This window comes from Cupressus sempervirens, chromosome 2 (genome assembly GCF_028749045.1).
Source record: "Cupressus sempervirens isolate cs-2001-9-10 chromosome 2, ASM2874904v1, whole genome shotgun sequence".
NCBI classification, from domain to species: Eukaryota; Viridiplantae; Streptophyta; class Pinopsida; order Cupressales; family Cupressaceae; genus Cupressus; species Cupressus sempervirens.
In genome coordinates this window covers 436,695,864-436,720,727 of record NC_143119.1, presented here as the reverse complement: position 1 = coordinate 436,720,727, position 24,864 = coordinate 436,695,864, and the positions used below count along the sequence as shown (strand labels likewise).

At 34.9% G+C, this 24,864-nt stretch overlaps 1 protein-coding gene across 1 annotated transcript in view; it reads left to right on the top strand.

The window, feature by feature from the left end:
- LOC149572952 (Peptidyl-tRNA hydrolase II (PTH2) family protein) overlaps positions 1–24,864 on the top strand; it is a 172,769-nt gene that overhangs the window by 43,867 nt on the left and 104,038 nt on the right. Inside the window, exons 4-5 of the mRNA XM_089814082.1 lie at positions 5,059–5,118; positions 23,527–23,596. Coding sequence (XP_089670208.1) covers positions 5,059–5,118; positions 23,527–23,596 — 130 coding nt within the window. The remainder of the gene's footprint in view (positions 1–5,058; positions 5,119–23,526; positions 23,597–24,864) is intronic.

Sequence of the window (24,864 nt, the reverse complement as noted above, 5' to 3'; positions counted from 1 at the left end):
CTCAGATTGGTAAAAGCCCTCTATGGCTTGAATCAGGCCCCTCGAGCATGGTACATAAAAATTGATAAGTACCTCTTTGATTAAGGCTTCAAGAGGAGTTCTCCAGACTCAAATTTGTACATCAAGACTATTGACAATGACTTCATCTTTTTGGTTATTTATGTGGATGATTTGATCATCATTGGCAGTTTGACATCTTTGATTCAGGGAATCAAACATAATTTATGTCAATCTTTTGATATGACTGACCTTGGGCTCATGCATTATCGCCTAGGTGTTGAAGTTTGGCAACAATCTTTTGGTATATTCATCTCTCAGTCCAAATATGCTAGGGCCTTGTTAGACAAATTCTGTATGTAGGATTGCAAGCCTGCATCTTGTAATGTCCCCAATTTTGTTGGCGTCATAGTTTCAAGGATTAGTCTATTATTGTGATCCTCGTAGGCTAATTATTGTGGATAGAGGGTATTCTGTGGCAGTGGCTTGGCTTGGGAGGGTCTTATCTTCTCCACATTTCAATAAGTTACAGGTTGGTCTTCGTTTGGCTCAGATCGGACTTTGTTTGGGCTTAGTTTTGTGTACATATTATTTATGGTAAGTTGGTGTTGATCGAGATGGACCCTTTCTATTTTTGGAAAGTGCATTTGGTCACATGGAGAAATAATAGGAATGACTCCTATTTTAGACGTCATATTTAAATGATGAGTATATTGGGAGTTATTATATTTTTAGTGGCCAAATTATTATTAATTATTAAATGGCTTATTATAAAGTTATAATTTAACTTTATAATTTCACTTAAGTTGGGAGATGAGTTATCATTGGAAAGTGCCATTTATTAATTAGTTAAGCCAAGTCAAGTGAGAGAATTTAGAGGAAGCTTCTAATCAATGTTGCGTGGTGAAGCTTCCTGAGTGAAGTTACATTTTGGCAACAAAAGGGAATTTGGAGGTTATAAATACAAACCCATTTGTTGAGAAAAACATGTTTGAATAATCTATTCTCTTTTGTTGCCTTTGTGGCTTTTTCTGAGGTTTTGAATTTTGTTAATGGCAGCGTCCGTTTCGGCCCAAAGTGCTCCGAAAAATCGCTCTACCCCTCGATTGAAGAAAAATGCACAAACAAACTAGGGTTTGTGTCTCCAAATCGCGGCTTAAAAAATCCTTCAACCAAGAAGCAGCAGGGAGGCTCTGATGCTATGTAGAAATTGATGAAAGGCAACTTCATAGCTTGCCAAGATCACCTACATGCAAATAACCTGCTAAAGGGAAACCAAAGAAGGAAGAGGTGGAGCTTGGAGAAACTAAACGGACCGAGAGAGAAGATATTGCAAGCAAAAAAAAATGTATTGCTATACAATATGCCTTGAAAATAAGTTGAGAAATACAATGAGAGAGCTCGAATATAAAGGCCTCAAGGAGACTTCTAGAACAAGCTAGAAGATGCTAGGAGATAAGAATGACAACTAAGCATACGTCCACAAAAGGTGGAATGTCTTCAATCAAGGTGAGGAGATAAGTATGACTTAGATAGGAACAAAATCCCGTGTTGTCAACAACTCCTAGATTACAACTAATAAATAAATGCATTAACCTAAGTAAACTTAAGTAAAAGCGTAAATAATAATAATTTACTCTAACATTCTTTATTGTGGCTAGGGAGAAATTACTTTTGAATGAATTTGTGAAGGAATTGGAGGATTCTTTAATAGCTATGATTTACATTTGAGGATCCTCACGAGTTATTTAGAGGCAGCCGTTACTAGTATTTGCAACATTTGGTATTTTGGGGAGCGTTTGGTATTTTGGAGAAGTGCAGATTTCATTTCCAGGCACCACATGGGAAATCTAAAGCAATTCTACCTTTTTCTCTCACCTGCGATTTCTCCAAGAGGCTGTCTTTTGCATGTTTGCAAATACATATCATCCTACAGGCTGCAATCTGGTGTTTTGAGGATAGCTGTTCACACTTTGGCAGCGATTTGGCCATTGGGGTTAATAAATCTACTCCTGCATATAGGTTCCAAAAGTTATTGTGCTTTTTCTCACTGCAATATAACTTAATAATGGCATAATTATTATTTGGTCTTATTGTTCTAGTTATTGCATTGTCCATTCAATATCAGTGGTCATAGAACACTTTCAGAATTATGTATGCAAACAAATAAGGAAGAAGTTGTAAATCAGTTGTTTGGTATTCATTTATACAAGAGCCTTCAATGTTTGATTTATCTAGTAATTATGAGTAGCTCATTACATATCCTAGTATTGTACTAGAAAGTTAAAAATCATATGCACAGTGATCATTGAATTGTTCGCCAAATGTTTGACGAAATGTCAAACCACTGATTAGTGTGGAAATTGATGATTGTTTGAGCCATAACCAATAGGGGTTATTACACATCTACACCTATGGAGAAAGGTCTCAAGTTATCCGCAAAGTCTGATTCTCCTTCTATTGATGATACTACATATAGGCAACTAGTAGACAACATCATCTACCTCTCTGCAACTAGGCCTGATATCAGCTTCGTAGTCAGCTATATTTCATGCTTTATGACAGCTCCTAAGGCTGATCATTGGATGGCAGCAAAGCGTTTGCTTTGTTATGTGAAGGGCACTTCAAATTATGGACTTTTGTATTCTCAAAGTTCTAATCCTAAACTCAGTGGGTTCACAGATTCAGATTGGGTAGGCTCTGTTGATGATAAAAAGTCAACTTTTAGATATGTGTTCAGTTTGGGATCCGGTGCAGTCACATGGACCACTAAGAAGCAACAGGTGGTTTCTCTCTCCTCTACGGAGGCCGAATATAGAGGGACTGTTAAGGTAGGATGTGAAGCTGTTTGGCTTGGTCGGATGCTTGGGGATATGCATATGTCACTAGCAGGACCGACTACTCTGTTTGTTGATAACGAAGGTGTTATCAAGTTAGCACGAGATCTAGTCTTCCATGAACGAACCAAGCATGTGGATGTTTACTGTCATTACATATGATAGCTGGTTGAAGACGGGACTATAGATTTGCAGTATGTTCCTACCACAGATCAGACTGTAGATATTCTCACCAAGCCTCTTGGTCCTAATAAGTTTGTCGAATTAAGAGGACAGCTTGATGTTCTAGATAGATTAGCCATTAAGAGAGGGTATTACGATAATAGATAGTCGTCTATTATTAGTTAATGGTTATCTATTGTAAATATCTAGTTAGCTCTAGTTTGCTTTCATTTTTTGCTTTCTCTGTTAGAATGGAATGTTTCTATTCTTTACGATCGTTTCCTAAGGAAACATCGTTTTATTCTTTTGTATAAAATGACCTTTCGGTCTTTGTTAATAACAAGCAAATATTTTACCAATGACTTCCATAATAGTGGCATAGTGGATTCATAAGTCTATCGTAACTTTATGATTGCCTTTTATTGTTTCTTTGAGCCAGTTGTCATTAAACAGCATCAGTTATCTCTTCTTGACCGTTGGTTCCTATCCGTCTCTTCAACTTGTGTATGGTGCTGAGTTATAATTTTGTATCTGTTGCAGCATGTGTATTCTGTGCAATTTCTCCCCTGGTTTCTTTCCCATTCTCATCATTTTTTGTAAAGTTATTCAGCAGACTTGCCTTTGGGGCTCTTTTTTTCCTTCATGTGAATTCAGAGGAGTTCGCGTGTGTGTCGTGAGAGCATTATATTCATACTTGGTAATTTGCTCAACATATATATTATTGTATCTGAGTTCTCTGCGGGTGTAGAAGAAAGCTTTAAGCTTTCATTATCGGCTTTGTTATGTATCATTCTCAGTTTTTCATATGCATATAGGATTGTGAGAATTGTTTTATATAATTGACTAAGTGTTGGTGTCAATCACAGAGAGAACATTTTGTATTTGAATTATTATCTGAATAAAGGAATTGTAGTTTGGTGGGCTGGGTTCTTTCCCTTGGTGAGGAGGTTTTTTCTATAGGGTAACCTTTGGTGTCTCGTATTCTTTTCAATATATTGCATGTCGTTAGTTGCAACATTATTTCTCATTCTTAAATTTTGACACATTATGACAGCAATGGACACACTGACATTAAGTGTTTGGATTTGTATCTTAAATTGCACCCAAATAAATAGATGAAAGAAAATGAATTTTTTTTCATCATTATCTTGGTTAAGAAAAAGTGATGGAGATGAGGACAATTTGAATGTAGACAATAAATCTTGTTGCAACACAACCAATACTGAAGTAAGGCAATAATAAGAAAATGATTTATCTTGTCTGGTCTTTAATGCAAGCTGTATTTGGCTATTTTCTTTGAATTTCTTCCCAGGGGGTCTTAAAACAAAATTAACCATGTTCTAGTGCTTTCTTTGCAGTCTATTTTTAGTTTCTGTTTCCCTTGTCATACAAAAGCTATTGTAATTGTTTTCTTTGTAAAGAAACTATAAATCCATCAATCATCCTATTTTATGCATTCATAATAATGTTTGGTATTCGCTAAAGGTATTGGAAATTGATAATTCAAATGTTTCCCATGTTTCCAGTAACTTAGCCATTTGGCATTAACTGAGAAGTTTTATCAATTCTTCAAATCTTCAGTAAGGGATATTTTTTCCTGTTCAATTAGAATTATGCATTAACTTTTGATTGAGACCTGCTGTGAAAATTTATTTTTTATACATTTTATGTACTATTATTGTACTGATTCTAGGGATCTTCATTATTCATACAGGTTATCATGTAATATGCGTGCGATGTATAATGATTTTGTGATCTGAATTTCATGACACCTGCATTGTTAGTTAAATATCTGTTATCTGGCTAATTGTTTCAATTTCTCTTCTTTACACTGTGTTCTCTGGTTTCAACCTGAATTGAGTGTCCATATGGGATTTCCAGGTTGGAGCATATCAAAATCGTTTTTGGATCTTGTAGCATTTTTGCAGTGATGCCATTTTGTAGCCAGATTGAAAGTTATACTATTGCTGTAATAAAATAGTTATACTAATCCTGTAAAGAAATTAAGCAGATATATGAAAAGTAATCAATTTCAACATTGTTTTTGTATGTTGTTTTGCAGTCATGCAACTCTAGGCTTGTATAAGAAACTATTTTACAGGGCTCCAAAAGCTTTACAAAGGTGATTCTCTCTCTCTCTCTCTTCCTAGGATTTTTTAAATTCACCTCCGTGCCTGCACAAGCTTTACAAGACTCCCTCAAACAGGAGGGCTAGTATTCTTATACTTGTGGTGTTGCAGGTTCAGAATTCTTAAAATTGGAGATTATAGGACCTCACTGCCAATTGACATTGTAAAATCTAAGAAATACAAATATTAAAATATTTGAAATTGAATTTGATGTTGCCAGGGGATAAGCAATTGTTTCAAATTATTGTACTGTTACCATAAGAAGTTCAAGGTGCTTTATGCTAATATAAGTTTATTAACCATAGATATGGACAATGAATGAAGAGATAGAAAGATACCTATGATGGTTACATTTCATCAACATATATGTTATCTCATTTTGTGTATCTGTTTGAATTGGCATCTAGTGTTTGAGCTTATATAACAACGAGGTTATGCAATAACATATGCAAGCATTCATATGTTGGAAATAGAAAAGATTATACTATTTCAGGTAGGTAAGAAATAGCCAAACAAGCAACAAATATGAATTGCATACAAGGGACACTCAGTATAGAGATGTTTCTCTACAAGGTTGACAATATTAATTGAGCTAATTAGATAAATATCGTGTCATTTTCTGTTGAATAATTTGAGCTGGTTAGATCCAAACCATGCCATCTTTTTTTGAATAAGTTGAGCTGAATAAAACATTCTCTGTTGAAAATACTTTCTTCTCACAGCACATGTAGCAATTTGATGATAAGTGGTCAGTAAGTTTCCAGAATAAAAACTCACTGAATCCAAATTTACCCATCTGAGATCAATATTGTAAGCATTGAGTGTCACTATGTTAAACTTAGTTACCAGATTCATACCAGCAGCCCCCGCATTTGATGCAGATGCGCAGCCGGTTGCAGTCTGGATGCACATCCACAGCCTGTGGATCTACATCAAGTGCATTCAGAGCACATCTGGGCCCCATAAGCACTTCTTCACTTAAAAAACATATTTTTATATATGTTTATTTTATATTTTTATTCCTAACACCTTAAAACAGCCTTGTAAGAGGATCTTACCAGACTTACATGGCTTATGATGATGATGACATCCCTACACATGAGGCATCTAGTCTAAGTGGAATTCCTTTGGGTTGAAATGATCTTGAACTTGCAGCAGCTGAAAATGAAAATCCAATAGATGATGATTTTTTTGATGATGCTTTTGTTGATTGATGAATCATGAACTGCATTTTCTAATTGTAATGATTTTCATTGGAATTGTGAAGAGACATATATGATATTATTTTTGAACTATGAACTGACATTTAATATTTATCTTTGGCATTTGGCATTGGTCAATGATGAAATATCATACTATTAAATGATTTAATTCTGTATATCTCTCTAACTTATATATATATATATATTCTTGTAAAAGACACACACACGCACATGCATGTGCACATAGGCACTCGCATGCACGCACGCATGCACGTTTTTCCATGTATCTATGCATTGGGTTCTCGTGCCTGCATTTGTACTTGGATCCAAACCGGTAACTTAGGAGTTAACTCCTCAATTCTTTGGGAGGTTCTGATCTTATGTTCATTGTGTTTCAGTATCAATCTACATATTTCATTTCATTTGCAATGTATACATGCTCTAGTACATGCCTACAATGCTTTAAATTGGATTTCACATCCCTTTAGCGTTATCACTGTTTCTCATTTTTATTTCTTTTCAAAGGATTGAGATCAACTGCTAAAGGTGACCCAACAAATTGGCTTATGAGAAGATGGAATATACTTGAGTAGGTATAAATGTTGTGAGACCATCGGATATACTAATTCATGTAGCACTGAGCACAGATTAACCTTCATTTATAATGGGATACGCTATAAAACTTATACTACTCAGAGTATGAGAACAAAGTATACAGCATGAATATATGCAGATGGTAGAAAATATTTATTTCAATGCATGATTGAGTTTAGAATGAAAACTAATCCTTAATATGGCAACAAGTATGCAAGAAGATTTAAAATGCATCAAAGGTACTTGATGAATCTTAAAAATTAAATCATTTCATAATTTGCAGCAGAGGCAAAGATGAACACTTAGCATACAACTCTACTTGAGAAATGTAATTTTTTCTTTGTTCAGATATATTTGAGAATAGACAATCTTATCACCCTTGTCAGCTATAATTGCTTAAAAAAGTTTTGTAATAATACAGTCAGCGACAGCTTTATCATTGAGTATGCAAAAACTCTTATTTTTTCTAAGCTATCGATACTTGATGAAAGGGAGGATCTCATTATCAAGTTACTTGCCTCTGACTCTTTTGCAACCAGAAATGGTGAATACAGGATCAATAAATGTGAAAGATCACCAGAGAAAAGAATGCATAACAATAGTGCTTGGCTTTAGTGCTTGACTTGAAACAAGTACCCAAGTCAAAATTGATCTTCCATACTCATTTGCTTTGACCATTCACCAGGGCTATCAAGATCAGAACCTGTCATGGATTGAGACAGATTTCCAATAGGGAAACAAAACAAATTAGAAGTGCAATTTCAGGATCAAAATCAGGTGAAGAAAATGATAAATCAGAATCAAAAGTACATATCCATATTTGACAAAAGAGGAGGATAAATCCATATGCAACTTTCCAAATCCAATTCAAAATGTTCCAGTACATGACATCATTGAAGAGTTGTTTATAATAAAATGTTTTAGGATTCTTCAAATCTTGCATTTCAATTCTTATTCATAACCCTAATCCAAAATGTTTTCCTTTCTTTTTGTGGACTGACACAAGGAAGGTAAAAAAGGCATATGGACTGATGGGCAAAAAAGAAGGCGAGATAGAAGGATTCAAAGCAATTTCAAGTTCAAGACAAGTCTCCCACTTTGAGGCAAGTTGCACTATAATTGACAAATGATATTACATTCTTGGATTTCCATTGGAAGTCTAAGATCATGAAGGAAACTAGTTATTAACATGAAAATTGAAGATCAAGGCAAGACATAAAGGCATCAAGAAGATATCAAGTCATCAAGGAGGAATGCCATCATTATAAAAGATTGCTATGAACATGAAGAATAACATGGTGAAGATGAAACAATTTGGCAATAGGAGCGATCACAATTAGTCAAAGGACTTGAAGATATTGAGTATCAAGAGTATCTCTTCTCTGTGATGGAATGATATAGATTAGAAGACACAATATGAGGGGGCATCCAATTTTTTTTAATCAATCAAGGGATTCTTTGTTGTCATGTCCAAGTTTATTGAATCAAACTTATTCACGAGTTGACGTGTGGAAAGCATTTAATGTATTACTTCGATGAATTTTTTCATTGGTTCACCTTGAAAGGGTATGTATCAAAGATTTGTAATTTCGTTAGACGACATGTAATGTTTATATGTGGTGGTTGTTTTAGGGTTTGTTTGAAATTATCTTGGCAATGGATTTCAAATCAATCTAGGCCCTTCATTGTAATTGAGAGGTCTATAAAAGGCTTCACCTTCTTATTTGTAGGAAGTTAGTCATTAGATAGGAGAAAGTGATAGTAGGAAGAGATCATACCTTGTTGCCGAGATTATGTTAAAGTTAATATACAATTTCTCATTTAAGATATGGTGGATCTTTGTGTGTTGCTTCTACATTTTGCATGGCTTCTACTTTTGAGGTTTTAGCTGAAGTTCATTGATTATAATGGAGAAATGTGTTGAATTCTTTAGTTCATACCATTTGTAGTTTGGTGATTGCAAATTGTAGTGTAGGGTTAGTTTGAACCCCACTTAGGCACAAGTTTGATTGTGGATGTTCATTTGGATTGCACCAATATTGGGTATTTAGATGAATGTTTACAATATGAAAATACTTTGTTACCTTTGGAGATTGCTTCATGTTTTGTGTAGTTGTTAAAGTATGGTGAAGCAAAGCTTGATTTAAGGAATTCTAATTTCCCAACATCATCCATTGTTATTACATTCGTTAGGAAGTAGCATAGACTCTTTAAACCCCTTCCTTTTCGCCTTTATTTCAGGTTCAAGCCTGTTTAGTTCAAGTTCCATTGGCTTTGTGCAAGATTATTCATGCATAGAAGTAGAAGAGTCGATTAATTCTAGGAACAATTACATAAGTCTCTTTGTGTGATACCAACAATATCACATCATATAATTTGAGTTATATCTAACATAAAAATCCCTTATTACCTCTGGAGATTGGTTAATGTTTTGTGTTGTTTTTAACGTATGGTGAAGTAAAGCTCAATTTAAGGAATGCTAATATCCAAACATCATCCATGATCATCATTGTCCTTAGGAAGTAGCTTAGACTCTTTAAACCCTTACCTTTTTGTCTTTTTTTGAAGTTCAAGGCAATTTAGTTGAAGTTCTAGTGATTGTGTGCAAGATCACTCATGCTTAGAAGGAAAATAAATCAATAATTAATTAGGTTGTGGAACAATTACGTAAGTCCCTTTGTAGGATATCGCTTTGTACATGATCTTTCATGCGTAGAAGGGAAAGAATCGATTAAGTCTAGGAACAATTACATAAGTCCTATTGTGTATGACCAACAATATCACATAATATAAACCAAAGTGACGAGAATCGGAATCGGCAAGGCTGAATTGAATTGCAAATCAGCCACGGATTGGAATCAAATCGGCCATGAATTGACAAATTAAAAAAACCCTTGAAATTTAGAGATTTTAACAATTTAAAACTTATTTCATGCACCCTTTATTGAATATAACTTAAATACACTAACATTATCAAATAGAAGCTAACATACATAAACATAGAACATAAATGATAAATCCATCACATACGTAACTACGTTACACGTAAAATGTAAATTGTAGCTGAAGTAAATAGAATCATAGGATCATAATGAGTCAAATCATGGAATGTATGTAAGATGAAGATCCATAAGACATCAAATCATAAATGTATGTAAGATGAAGAATCAAGATCCATGAAACGTATGTCTAGCAGTATCTATAAATGTACGTCTATTAGTATTTGTAAATATATCCTTTTTTCGTGCTCTTCCTTCTTGCTGGTTACAAACTTGTGGTTTTTTCATTTCTCTTCTTCTCTCTCACTTTTCTTGTGTTCTACTCATGATAAACAATTAGAAGACCCTTTAGGGTTGAAACAAAGAGGAAAGGCAAAAAAAACATTTAAAAAAATGTGTTTTCATTAAAATTTGACTTGACATTTTCCCTACTTGTGCAGCCGATTTTTTCGTGATTCACAGAGGTGATTCATGCGATTTTTTGCATGAATCACATGAATTAGTGATTCATGCCATGAAATCGCTGAACTGATTCACCGGTTCCAAAAATATCAGGAACCATGAATCGAATTGCTAAACCAGCGATTTCATGGAGATTTATAATCTGAGTTATATCCAACATAAAGTCGCAAGTACACATTATAAACTTAGGGTTGCTTCATTTGATCACACATTTTTTTATGTTGTTTAGCATATGAAATTTCCTTGTTTTAGAGAAGATAGGATAATTACTATTTTATTTTGCATGTTGGAGTGGTCACCAAACTAACATCAATAGCAAGAGTGCTTCCCTTCAAATGTATGAGTTTACAAGTACACCATGTCTTGAGTTAGTTCATCTTCTGATGTGTATTCCTCTTTAGTGTTAGTTGCTTCTAGTTCTTCCACATCTCGGCCCATTACATTGGCATCTTGCCCGTTTGTGACTTATTTTTCCAGGCTTTGTATCGGCGAAAACACCAAATGTTTTATCTAATAAGGTTATGTTATTTAATATGTAGATTAAACAAGAAGACATGTTACAAGACATAGAACATTAATTACAAATGTAGTTTTTAGAAAGATAGAGTATGTATTCCATTCTATTGATATGCAAAAATTATAATCAATAAAGAGATTGATATCCTGGCTACAACTAACAACAAATAAGTAGTGTATCGGGTTGGTTAAGGGTACCAATTAGTGGTAATTGCAACTATCAATCACCTGTAGTTGGAAAGTTATCTCTTTAATTACAAAATATAACCATATGTACTTAGCTGACTATAAAACTACACTTTTGTTGAATATAGTTTGTTTTGCTAGCTTCCTTTGAGGGAATCCTTTGCATTTGTTTATCGGTTTCCTATTCATCCAATTGTGGGTACTACCACCCTTGACTAACCAATTAATTGAAAATATATTTCAAAAATTAAGTGTAGTCCTGTTGTCCACAAATCATGCAAAGCCTATGTTTGAGTGCCAACTAAAATGCTTTGAGGTAAAATTCTGACCTTAACATAAACCAATTGACAAATGTTTTATGGTCCTAGGGATACATTTTCTTCTTTGCCTTATTGTAAAAAATTGGCATAGTTTTATAGATTATCTGTGCATTAACTTTCGTCAAATATCTCTAAGCAAATAACTTATACTCTTTTTTAATGAATTTCTACAATGACACTTTGTTTCCCTCATTGATGGGCACTGTAGATTTGTGTTGGATCCACAACCATCCTAATTAATTGAACTTTTGAGACTCAAGAAATTATCAACAACAAAATAACAGAATAGTAGGATGTTCCTCTATCCCTTCTCGGGCATGTGTATTATTCAAACCCAGATATGTGTTAGATATTGTACCCATGTGTGCCTAGAAAACCTTGGTATCCAATTCTGAAAAATATCATGCCATTCAATTTTTAAAAATGCAACTTTTTATTTATTTTTTGGTCCCACCAAATTAGAAAGACAAATGAAATGTTTTCATATATTAGCAGCCCATTTTTTGGGTTATCTTCCAATACAACTCCACTACTTTTTTTCATATCGTAAATTGTTAAATTAACTTGTAATTATTTAGGTGCCTATATTGATTTTGACATAGTCAAAATCTCCTCTAATAACTTCAAAAATTATGTTAAATTTATGTGTATGTATTTTGTATAAATGTCATACCCAGCCGTACCCATATTGGGGTCGTCAAAATTGCTGTAGTTGTATTCGATAATGTATTTGTATTTGTGCCATACAACTTTGCAAAATAATACTAGACTTCATTATTAGGTCAGAAATTGGTCATTTGTAAATACATTTTCTCTGCAGTAATTGTTGACCACATGTCTAGCTTATTAAAAACAATAGCACTATTTTGTAAGAATAATGAACTAATGCAGATATGCTCTGTTCTTTAACACAAACATAATTATCATGCTTATGTTGCCAAACATATTCCTGTTGATAGTAGCTGCCGTGTATGACAGTATATGTTGTTATGTATGCTTGTGATTCAAGCACCACATACAACATATTTCATAAAAATCATTGCTATCATTAAACTGATTGAAAGCTCTCTTAACATCCATAGACTTACCATTTCTAGGCAAGTATAAAATGTTGGAATATTATGGATATGTGCACAGACATTGATGGTTTGTCATTGATGTCAATAGATTTCTGCTATTTGAGACAATGTTCCTATGTTGATTCCTGTGATTTTCAGTGAGAAGATTGGTTTGGTAGGGCTGCTGTATTGAAGATCAGATGCTGCAAACATACAGATAGTTTCAGGATGTCTTTTGTTGACTTATGTCAATTTATAGAGGTTAGCATTATGATCTGAGTGAGCTATGGATGATTGATCAAAGACTGATATTTTGGTTTTTCAGGAAGAGATAAAGTGACGGTTTTTGGATTGGTGTGGATCAATTATGCAATAATTTTGATTGCCAAGCTAGTGAGGTGTTTGGGACATGGATGTGTGTTCTCAACCTGACTGGTTCATGATTTGAAGGATTGCAAACTATCTTTCTTAGAGTGATAGAGGTTCTTGTTAGTGTTTCTTATGAACAGTGCAGAGATGGTGGTGAGTTTTGAAACAGTTGTTATGGATGTTTCTGTGGCATTTCATGGTGCTTTATAGATCATGTCCTATTCGTGTTGCTGGATCGCATTGATTGGTGTGATTGTGTTTGGTGATTTTTTTGTGGTGTGCTGGTGTTCTTCATGTTCATGAATGACATGATGAAGTAGTGCATTGCGATGGATCAAGGCATGATTTATGGAGCTGTGGCATGTTTGAGGATGGAGAAGTGGATCATTGCCATGTCTTAGTCGACATACTTTGGATCACATTGATGATTGCAATATATTTGATTAAATATTTATAATTGGGTATTAAGGGTGAAGCTGACCTTGCTTTCTCAAGGTCCATGAATTGTTTAAATGCGATAATGTAATATCCATTTGTGGATGTGTGCGAAGAGGTATAAGTGGAACCAGCAATTCAGGTACAGATCTGACAAATTGTACTCCAATGGGATTGAACCTGACATAAGGAAGATGCTATCAATAAGCTCACGATTTGTGGATTGTTTGTCCAGTGTGGATAATATTCCATGTATTTGCTGTAAGGAAATGAACCTTCATTTTTGTAATGTCCCTTTTTTGGGACATTAGAAAAGTTAAAGACATAATTGTGTACTATTAAAATTGACTTGGAGAGCATAGACTCAAATTATAAAAGGGTCAATTTAATATTATAAAGTTGGCTAAATAGGATAGAGAGAGATAAGACGAAAGGCCAGGAAGGGGAATTGAAGAGTCATAGCTGTAAAGATAAAAGGAGATGAGACTCCTTCATTTGGACATGCTTGGATTTATTATTTCAGATTTCAGTTTCTCTCTTGTGAGAGTATTTGGAAAGCTTCAACTTTCAACTAGTATGAGGACGTAGCCCCTCATGTCGGCAGATAGTGGACACAAACCCGTTGTCCAGGGAGACACCAATTCAAGTGTTTCATATGCACTTATAGATTCTTATTCTAGTATTCCAATTTGACTGTTAATCTATATTTAAGATTGGGTTTTTTAGTGCTAGTTATTGTATTGCTATTGTATAATGCAATAACGTGTTTACGGAGTTGTATAAGAGTTTATGGGTTTTATAGTACTAGTTTGTAATGCACTTTCATATGTTCAAATCTTGAATAGTAACTTGGAAAGAACAGTTATTTTCTTGTGGAGAATTTGCTGGTTTTATTGTTGAATCGTATTATTTCTACCTATGTTTGAGTCTTGAATATTATATTCAAGAAGTCTTTGGGTACATATCGTTTGAGTTTGGCAATATATCTGCATATTATAGTTCGGAATATATCTTTGGGAAAGATCGAGCAAATATTTGGTTAGCAATATTTCAGTGGTATCAGAGCTGGTTTTCCTGCTAGCCTGTGAAGTTTTATTTAGATACAAAATACACCAGAAGGGGATAAAGCTGACACCCATAGACGTGAAGGTGGAATTAACGTGTAGACTGTAGCTTTCATTTTGGTAACAATTTACGAAGCTTCCATTGGTGTAGCATCTGAGGCAATGACAACAATTGATTATTTAATGGACCAGTTAAGCAGTCAGAATTTGTAGGTGGAGACTTTCAATGAAAAATATCCGGAAACTGTGCAGATTGAAGTAACAGAAAGGATATTAGAAGGGTTACTTTTTAAAAAAAAGCAGGTATCACAATTCTCATATTTATCCTGTATTGAGATCTTAAGAGGTGGTGCATTTTGAGATAGTGAGATTGCGGAACAAACATTTCTTAGAATCCATCTGTAATTTTGAACCTTGAGAAAATATGAAGTATTGTCTGGTGATTAGATGTTTCATTATCAGAAGACTAGTTGTTTTATTGAATTAGCAAGTGGTAAAACTTTACAAACACTAATGAATTAGCTATGCCCTTTGAAGTGTAACTTATTATTGTTATTGTCTGCTATTCTTTCTGAACTTTGTGTCGTAAAATCAAATGACTGACACTTAAAACACTGCTGAAATTGGACTGCAACATTCAAAATATGCTAATTGAAGACGAGATACATTTATCGAAACACAGTGAACTGACGATGGAGAGGCAATTAGTAAAAGAAAGACGTTGGAAGTAGAGAACAATTGTGGGGAAACGACTTTGTTTGTAAAACATTTTTCACAATGTTATGTGTAGCTGTTTGAGTCGTATCATCTTCTTAGCCCAAGTGCTAATTAGTGTAAAAAATGAGGAATCTTTTGAGAGTAACGAAAAAATCCTGTAACATATACATCAAAGGATTATAGTTGGTATACAAGCATCTTAGGGGAGGCAAATTGCAGAGTTTGTTAAAAATCGGGCATTGTAGATGCTCTTACCATAGGTTACAACATCTGCCATAGTTGCAAGGAGTTCTTGCATTCACGATTCTCCACGGAAGTGTACCTGGTGGTTATCGATAGCATATTTTCAGTTTGAAAAGCAAAAAATTATACTTATCATAAAGCAAAACGAGGAATTGAATCTTGTGGCTCAGTTTGGTGGCGATTGGATGAGAGGTGAAAAAGATAGGGCAAACCCTAAAATTAGATAAATGAGGGATTTAGGGCTTTGATATGTAAAATTTGGGGTTGGGTCGCCAAGGAAGGAAGTATGCGAAATGATATTGCAGACGTTCTGCGGAAGTATGAGCAGAAACAGAAAGCAAACAAGGAAGCTACGACTAAAAAATAGAAAAATTTTTACTCTTTTTTTTTTTAAAAATTTTTTTTTAAATTTTTTTTTGAACAGTCGACTTAGAAAAATTCACGCACAGACAGAACAACTGAAAAGAGTTATTGCAATAACAAGAGATATTAGAAGTGAGAGGAACCTGAAGGTCACGACAGAAAAAAAAATTTGATGTAATTTCCACCCAGCGAGCCCAAGAGAGTGCTCTGATACCAGATGTGAAGAACCTCCTTATAGCAATATTGTGAGAATGCTCGAAATAACAGAATACAAAGTGATAGCAGAACTCAGAATGAATCTACTGATCGCAGGCCACTTCGAGGGGGTAACCTCCTTTGAGCAAGCTCAATACAATAAATTCGTCCGTGCCCATCAAGGGCCTCAACCTATTCTTATATACTGGGTACGATCTAGAAAAGTAATACTACCTATGCATGTGGGATAATAAAATATACTCACGGGACGACTTACAAAGCATATGCGTCCAACAACACTACTCTAACAAAATAAACAGAAGGAACACACAGGTTCCTAACACTGGCTTAGTACGGCTTTGATCAATTGAAAATGATGGATGGGATTGGTGCAACAGAGGAGCGTTACATGCCGGAGTAACGCCTGTGCAGATATAGAAGGTTGCCGGTACTAGGAGTAATAGTAGAAGCCATTATATGCCATTTAATGTTCAAAGAAAAATGGAGCATACCCAAGTTGTAATGCCTACTAAGTCAGTCACTCTCGAACAAATATAAACACGTGTCAGTATTTACCTACAGTCGTTTGTGAGAAATGTGGCTAGAAATATTAATAGTTTGAGTGGGCCACTACAACGGTATCTTCAAAATACATTGTGGCATGAGGATTCAAAAAATCACACCGCCCTGCCTGGTAGTATTGATGTCCTTCATTGTTATTATGCCCATAGTGAAGGTAATGAGAACTTTCAGAGACGATGCTTGATGAACGACATGAGCATACTGTTCTTGTTCATTATCGAGAAGTCAAAGAGGGTAACAGAGGTGGAGCTCCATGTTCTGGACATATAGAAAGAGGCGGACAAGCAGTAAATTTGGTGGGACATATAGCTCCATATCCAAATCAAGCACACACGAGTTCTTTGTTGGCACAAACAGCCTATGTTTCAAGTGCTAGCCCATCTAAATGGAATGGGCAAACTCATTCATTTGAATTTGAAGAAGGTGAATCTGGAGATGATGTTGGTGGTGCCTTTTCAAACCAAAAATCTATTCTAAGACGACTAAGTGAAAATGAGGAATTGGTTGTGGATTCTTCAAAATATCAACCTTGTACACATCAGAAGATAATTGCAAATTTTGCACTTTGATAAAATGGGATACAGTCCACGTAATGCAAGTGAATTTGGCCTTGAGCAATATCCGCCCCTAGGACTGAAATGTAATAACCCTGTCTGGTTATAGCTAAATCAAGCATCAATTTCTTTCACATTTCAATGGTTTGACATTTTGTCAAACTTGGCAAGTAACCCAATTACCACTGAATATATGATGTTTTAAATTTTCAAACACAAGATTAGGATGTACAGGAAATTGATCACAAATTTATTTAATTTTGGCCTTATAAGTTTTGCATAAATAAATACCAAATGCCAATAAACAATTTTGAAATGATTCACACCAGGCTCTGAATTCATTCATCAACAAGCCATTTAGCAATATAATGCAAAGGGAATTTAATTGTTGGCTGATTATAAATCAGAATTTGAAGCCAGCCTATTTGCTTTCAAACTATGTAATATAAACTGAATTTTACAAATTAAGATCCTAGTGTTTGCTGTAGAATGTAATTGCAAAGTCAAATTGAAAGCCGCTTGGTCCAATTTCAATTTGGCGTTCATAGTCTACCCTTACAAATGCTGCCAAAAACTGATATTGAAATCACGCCAAATATAAGAACCCTTGGCATTCAAGTTGTAAATCCAACACCCTAGTTATGATGCAAAATGAACAAACTGGGATATCCATAATTACCAAACTCCAATTTGTAGACTAAACCCTTGTCCATCAATAGAGAAATTATAATATTCAATTATATAAATGCTCCTCAGCTACAGTTAATACAGAAAGAGGAGACGATAATAAAACTCAAAATTTCACAGTACCTTAGTTGCGGATTCTTAGAATTAAATCTACAATACTTTAGTTGTAGATCTCAAACTCTTATACTTCAGCAAGGGCACAAACTTCAGACTCAGAAATGTTACAAAGACAACAAGAGCAAAATAAGATAATCAGATAATTGGATGCTTTACTCATCAAATGGGCTCATATTTATAATCTCCAAATGGCACAAAGTTTCCCTAATGAACTTCACTTAAGAAGTGTCCCACACAACATTAACATATGATAAAGTGCCATTATAATCTGATTTATTAACTACTTTTGGCTTCAAAAATGACCTTTTCCACCATAATTTAAAATTCTGACACATAAGGCCACTATTTCTTGTTCCCATGATTTTAAACTTTTTGTCTCAATTCCAAGGAGCTATGATACTGAGGTGACCAACCAACAACACTATCAAAAATAGCAACCTTAGCGTATTTATATGAATAATAATAATAATTCACCCGTCTTGCGAAAACAATTGAAGAAGCATCAGAATCGAAATCTGACAACCAAAGTGATCCTGATGATGAAAGACGATGAATGAACCTGACGGGGTGACTTACTATAAATAGACGCTCCCTCTAAGATTCTTGGAGCCCAAATTGGAAGCCTAAAATAAAAACTGAGAGCATCCTCCAACTCCTCTAACTCAACTAAGCTCATTGGAACCAATAGATTGACTTGCTATAAATAGTAAGTCCCTCAACGAAGCCAAAACACACCATAGGCTGCTGGAAAGCCTATAACCACACAACTAAGACCCTCAAATCCTATTGTCAGCTCATGAAGGTCGCAATGGTGAATTGACCTGGCCAACTGCAGGAACCTGTTAAAAATGGGGACATTACATGAAGCAACCATTACAAGGACAATTTTCTAAGCAAATTGAAGACAGTCCATTGGGTATTCCTTTTCAAAAAGTCTCTTTGAGGCCTTATAGAAATAGAGAAAACTCAATCCTAACACTAGGCCAAGGTGAATATTCTGGAAGGCAAATATTCTCTCCAATTGTTACCACAAGAATTGATGGTTTAAGTATGCAAACCAAGAATGTGGTTGTAGGTGGTAGCAGGATTAACAATGGGCATGAGAACAATCCACGTGCATGGACAAGTGTGTTTGAGCTGTCCAAAATAGGTTTTCCAATTAATGCTGAGGAGATAAAGGCCCCTTGCTTGCAATCTATGACTCGCGAGGATATCCAAAGAACACAGAGAAGTGTTGCAAAGGAAGCATATGTAAGCAATGACATTGGTGGTGGACAAAAAACATACATGGACACCCATCTTCAAGTCTTTGCAAGAGGAAATATGCAGAACAATGCTGAGCAGACCAGATCCCACAAATTTTTGCCAAATGCAATGCTAAGCGGTGCAGATAATGAGCATATGGAAGGATTCCGATACGGGTCCCTGAATGTTATGCAACATAAGAACAATGTTTTTGAAGACTTGGGTCTGTTTCAAGAACCTTCACATCTGCAAAATATTCAACAGATGAAGCTCAAGGCATAGAATGATGGTACCAATTAGTCTTTTTGAAAAAGCAACAACAAACCAAAAAATTGTTATAACCCAGTCATGTTTACAGTCTGTGGCAATGGGTTCTCTAGAAAATCATAAGTGTGAAGAAGTAAATTCAGAGCAAGAATTTCACAACTATTCCAAGAGACATGTAAATACAAGAAGATTGTCGCCAAGAAGTAATTCTAATGTAAAGAAGGTTGGAGGTGGTAGCATAGAATTTGATGAACGTAGATGGTACAGTCCGAAACACGAAGACGCAAAAAGAGATATAGAAAGAGCTGAATATTCTGGACCATGGGTGCCACAATCAGTAGGTATAAGAATAGAAATACTCATAATTTACAAGGAGTACCAAAAACTTCCTACACGAATTCAGAATGATTTATCATTCAGTGATTACTTGGGTCTTCATCTAGAGCAGCAAAATAAGACTAATATGGCAAAAAGGTAGTATTTTGAATTAGCTCAGGATCTCCTTGCAAAAGACTAAGGCAAAAATGTGTATGAGGAATTTCCAGCAGATCAAAATCATCAAATAGAGGTTCTTGTTAAAGAGGAGCAATCAACTACCATTGATTTACGGCCTTCTGGTGATCATGTAGATGATGTTACTCAGGGTGTAAGTTTCTGTGTTGGTGAATTGAAGGTTAGTGTTGACAAGCAGGTTGATGAAGTCGGTTGCACACAAGGTAATAGTAGGTTGGAGTCTTTGTATGATGAACCATATATTTCTGATACCCATGACATGAATTTAGAAGAACAACCTAAGATGACACTACAAGATGATGAAACGCTTCAACAGGACAATAATGAAATGCATAGCTTAAAAAACCAGTTGAAGGTTAATGAAGATAGAGTTGTGGCATCGCTAGTACATTATGACAGCACTCAAAAGATAGTTGAGGATCTCTATAGGAGGGCACGAAGGGAAGACAAAAGAGATTGGCTTGTTGCTGATCTGTAGGTGGTCAAAACAGTCTTGGAATCTATGAAGTCAGATTACTTATGAAGGAATCTATGAAGTTAGATTACTTTAGATCACTTGCAGTTTATAGACAATTCTTTGTTTGAGGTAGATGTTGTTTGGATCCACTTTTTGAGGTAGAGGAGAAAGTTCCTCTTGATTTCCAAGAAGAGGATGACCTTAATTTCAGAGATTCGGATCAAGCTATAGTTCTTAGCATCGAACTTTGGTCACAAGATTGGTGTGGTAAAGTGACTACTACTGCCCCTCTTTCGTTCAACCTTTACATGGTTCTGAATTCTAACTTATATATAGGTTGGATGGATTTCTTATTTCAGCAGTTAAACAGGTCCTGGCAAAGGATTGAGGAGAGTTATGTGTTGATCATAGGGAATGCTTTTTTAGCTTCATTCTTTCTCATGACCCCTATGTATTTAGGGATTCTTCAGAGTGATGATGGCAGTATTATCTTTTATGCGCCCTTGGTGTTGATCTCAGCTTTGAGGCAGCTTGTTTCCTACATTATCTATATAGGATGGGTCATCACCACCTACTGGGGTATACATAGCTTGTTGATACATTTTTGTCTCATCATATCATCTAGTTATGCCATCAATGTTTGGGATCCAGGTGTTGGCCGTATGTATCTATGGCTTGTTGAGAGTTGGGTCCCAATTCTACTTAGTTTGAGATTGAATACAATGACATTCATAGTTTTACAGCTTTCAAGTGCAGTGACATTAATTGGATTAACATGGGACCTAGGGATCTGGTTGATGAATGGATTGCAGTTCGACACCTTGCTTTGCAGTATGGTCGGATTTGTTTTCAGATTGGGCTACAAGGCTACTTGCAGACTTGTATGGGATCCAGGTATTGATTGCTTGAGGACAAGAAATTTTAAGGAGGGGAGATTTGTAATGTCCCCTTTTTGGGACATTAGAAAAGTTAAAGACATAATTGTATAATGTTAAAATTGACTTGGAGAGCGTAGACTCAAATTATAAAAGGGTCAATTTAATATTATAAAGCTGGCTAAACAGGACAAAAGAAGATAAGACAAAAGGCTAGGAAGGGGAATCGAAGAGTCACAGCTGTAAAGATAAAAGGACATGAGACTCCTTCATTTGGACATTCTTGGATTTATTATCTCAGATTTCAGCTTCTCTCTTGCAAGAGTATTTGGAAAGCTTCAGCTTTCAACTAGTGTGAGGACGTAGCCCCTCGTGCTGGCAAACAGTGGACACAAACCCATTGTTCGGGGAGACATCAATTTAGGTGTTTCATATGCGCTTACAGGTTCTTATTCTAGTATTCCAATCTGACTGTTAATCTGTATTTAAGATTGAGTCTTTTAGTGCTGGTTACTATATTGCTGTTGTATAATGCAATAACAAGTTTATGGAGTTGTATAAGAGTTTATAGGTTTTATATTACTAGTTTGTAACGCATTTTCATATGTTCAAATCCTGAATAGTAACTTGGAAAGAACGGTTATTTTCTTGTGGAGAATCTGCTGGTTTTATTGTTGTATCGTATTATTTCTGCTTATGTTTGAGTCTTGAATATTATATTCAAGAAGTAGGTGGGTACATATTGTTTGGAGTTTCTACTGGTCTTGTTTGAGTTTGGTAATATATCTACATATTTTAGTTCGAAATATATTTTTGGGAAAGATTGAGCAAATATCTAGTTAGGGATATTTCAATTTCTTAGGGTTGAAGTCCTCATTTGTATTTGAGCAGTCAGCTCTAGGCAGTGTGCTTGAATGCATGTGCAATTCCCTTTTAATACCTTTTGGAGTACATCATCTTGTGGGTTTGATCCTTACTGCAGTTTTCCGTCTAACAGGGTTTCCACACCAAAAGTCATGGTGTTATGTGCTGATTAATGTGTTGTGATCTTTTTCTTAATATTCATCATTCATATCTGAGATTTAAGGTCGGGAGTTGGTTAAGGTTTTGAGTTCTGGGATACAACTGATTCACCCCCAACCCCCCGTCTCAGTTGTATGTGCTGTCTTGTTTCTATCATAACATTGCTCTTATTTTGTCAGCATCAATATGAACCACTATTTTCTCTTCATCATTCATCATGGTTCTCAACTTGACTTGGTAATATGGGATTTATGAAAGCTAAATGCTGGTTATAAGAATCCCAAACATAGCTTATTTTGGGCATGTCCACTTCAGGACTTTTTATATTAGGCATCAAATGTTGTGGTCTTGCAACCTGTTAGGCGGTTTCATAGAACTTACATCAAGCAGATCGTAGTTGTCTGTATGATAATTAGACCTTTCTAGGCTTTTGTGTTATGATTGAGTTCTCTCTCACATTAATTTTTAGCAATAGCAGGTATTATATAATCAGTTGTCCTTCAACATTTGTACAATGTATCTCGATACCAAGGGCTGTCTAGTGGACAACACTATAAATTGCTAGAACCTAGATAAGTTTTATGTGAATTAGAGTTAACCAGAAATACAGAATTAAGAGTTAACACTTTTAGAATGATAATGTAATGCTTCGTTCTATAAATCCCTTATTTTTTCTTTAAATAAATATCCCACACTCATTTAGGGTTCACTAATTCATTATATATATTTGTTTTGTTTTTATTCAGTTATAGTATTGTTTTGATATACATTTTAGATTTAAAATTTGTAATATTACTTTTAAAATATGAAACTTATTTTGAATATCTGGTGTAATCCTTCTTACAGTTTGCAGCTCTTTCTTTTGTATAAATATACTGAAATTTGTGCAAAATTTTGGTGGTATCATTGGTGTATTTGAAGCTGCTAATTATATCAAGTAATCAGTGATATTCATATGAATAAATAATAATATTAGCTCGTTAATGTTAACATCACTAGGAGATTTATGTTCTTGGAATCACTCTTATGTGTTTCATTTTTTTTGAAAATCTACTTGAATGCTCCAATTAAAGATTTCTTAGCATTCACTTTTTCCAACATAACATAATGTTTGGCACTAGATTAATAAGTGCGGCAGGCAGTAAAATTCTTGTAGTTATTGAAACTGAATGTATGCTCTTCCACACCTTTTGAATTGGTCCAATTGCAAATTAAGTTTTACATTTGAACTATTTCCTATAGCTCATATACTGTTTCATCAAGTTTAATAAGTGCTATCAGGAATCATAATATCGTCATAATCCAATAAGTATAGCAAAGCCAAATGAAATGATAAGATTTTGCTGCTGTCTATACAGGTGGGAGATGTGTGGTCAAGTTAAAGTAGTGACAAGAGTTGACAGTGAGGAGGAATTACTGCTTCTGCAGGTAATATTTTTGAATTTGAAGATTAAATGGCAGTGCTTCTTCCAGGCTTGTTAATTTTCTACCATTTCTGTTTGTGACTTTTCATTCCTTTTAGACAAGCAAAAATATTTGAAGTCAGTTTTTATACTCATTGTTTGTGAAAGTTTACCCAGAAATTCATATTGAACAATAGTCAATGTGGCTTTTTATACCTATTATAAAACACGGGATTCCCAATGTTTAGGGATTCTGTTAGGGTTTTGTTTCATTTTATTTAAAACCATGAGTGCACTCATTGTTGCTCCCTTTTGGCCATTCCAAAGAAGAAGGCTCTGGTTTTCGCTACAACTTGATCACTATTTCAAAGGGCAATGGCAGCAGTTTCAAAGATTTCAGCAAAGATTTTTCCTTCCGGGTTTTGCATTCTGCAAGTTGATATATGTTCCCTGCTGTCAGGTTTTTCTTTCTGAGTCAATTGCTGTTTGCTGCAATTGGTATCTGCAATCTAGAATTTGGTGCTTGCTTTTATGATTTTTCACTTTTGCATTTTAAAAATCAAATTTGGTCACTGTTAGCAGCTGCCAAAATCATTAACTGTTTTTCTTTCCCACATTGCTTTTGCTATACCATCACGGTAAGCGAAATTCAGTACAGTGTCATTTGATTTCCACAATCCATTAGCCATATTAGAGTTTTTCTGGAATTTGATTGTGTTTAAATTTTTTAGCATCAACATTTCGGATCACACACAGTGATCCATCATCAGGATGAAGAGCAAGAGAATAGAAAAAATAAGTTAGAGACTTATTGTTAGAGACTTATTTTTTCTATTCTCTTGCTCTTCATCCTGATGATGGATCACTGTGTGTGATCCGAAACGTTGACGCTAAAAAATTTAAACACAATCAAATTCCAGAAAAACTCTAATATTGAAATTCAGTACAGATTTTTATTTTAAATTTTAAGTAAAATACATTAGTTGTCAGATTTTATTGGATTAATCTCTTAGTTATAATAAATCCTTTAAGTTAGTTTTTGATGATTTTTTAATTTAAAATTTGCTATATTTAGTTATATATTTGATGCAGGAGCATCCTAGCGTAGTTGGAAATCTTGCATGCTGAGGTGCTTTTATTGAGTGGACTTAGTTGAAAGATGGCAATGCTTGGTCATTATTGGGAAGTTCTTGGGTGTAGTTTTTCTTGAGGAAGTCGGTGATTGAAGGAACTCAGTGATGCTTAAAGTGCTCGGTTGATGATTTGGTTAGTGGAACTTGTGCTCGGTGATGC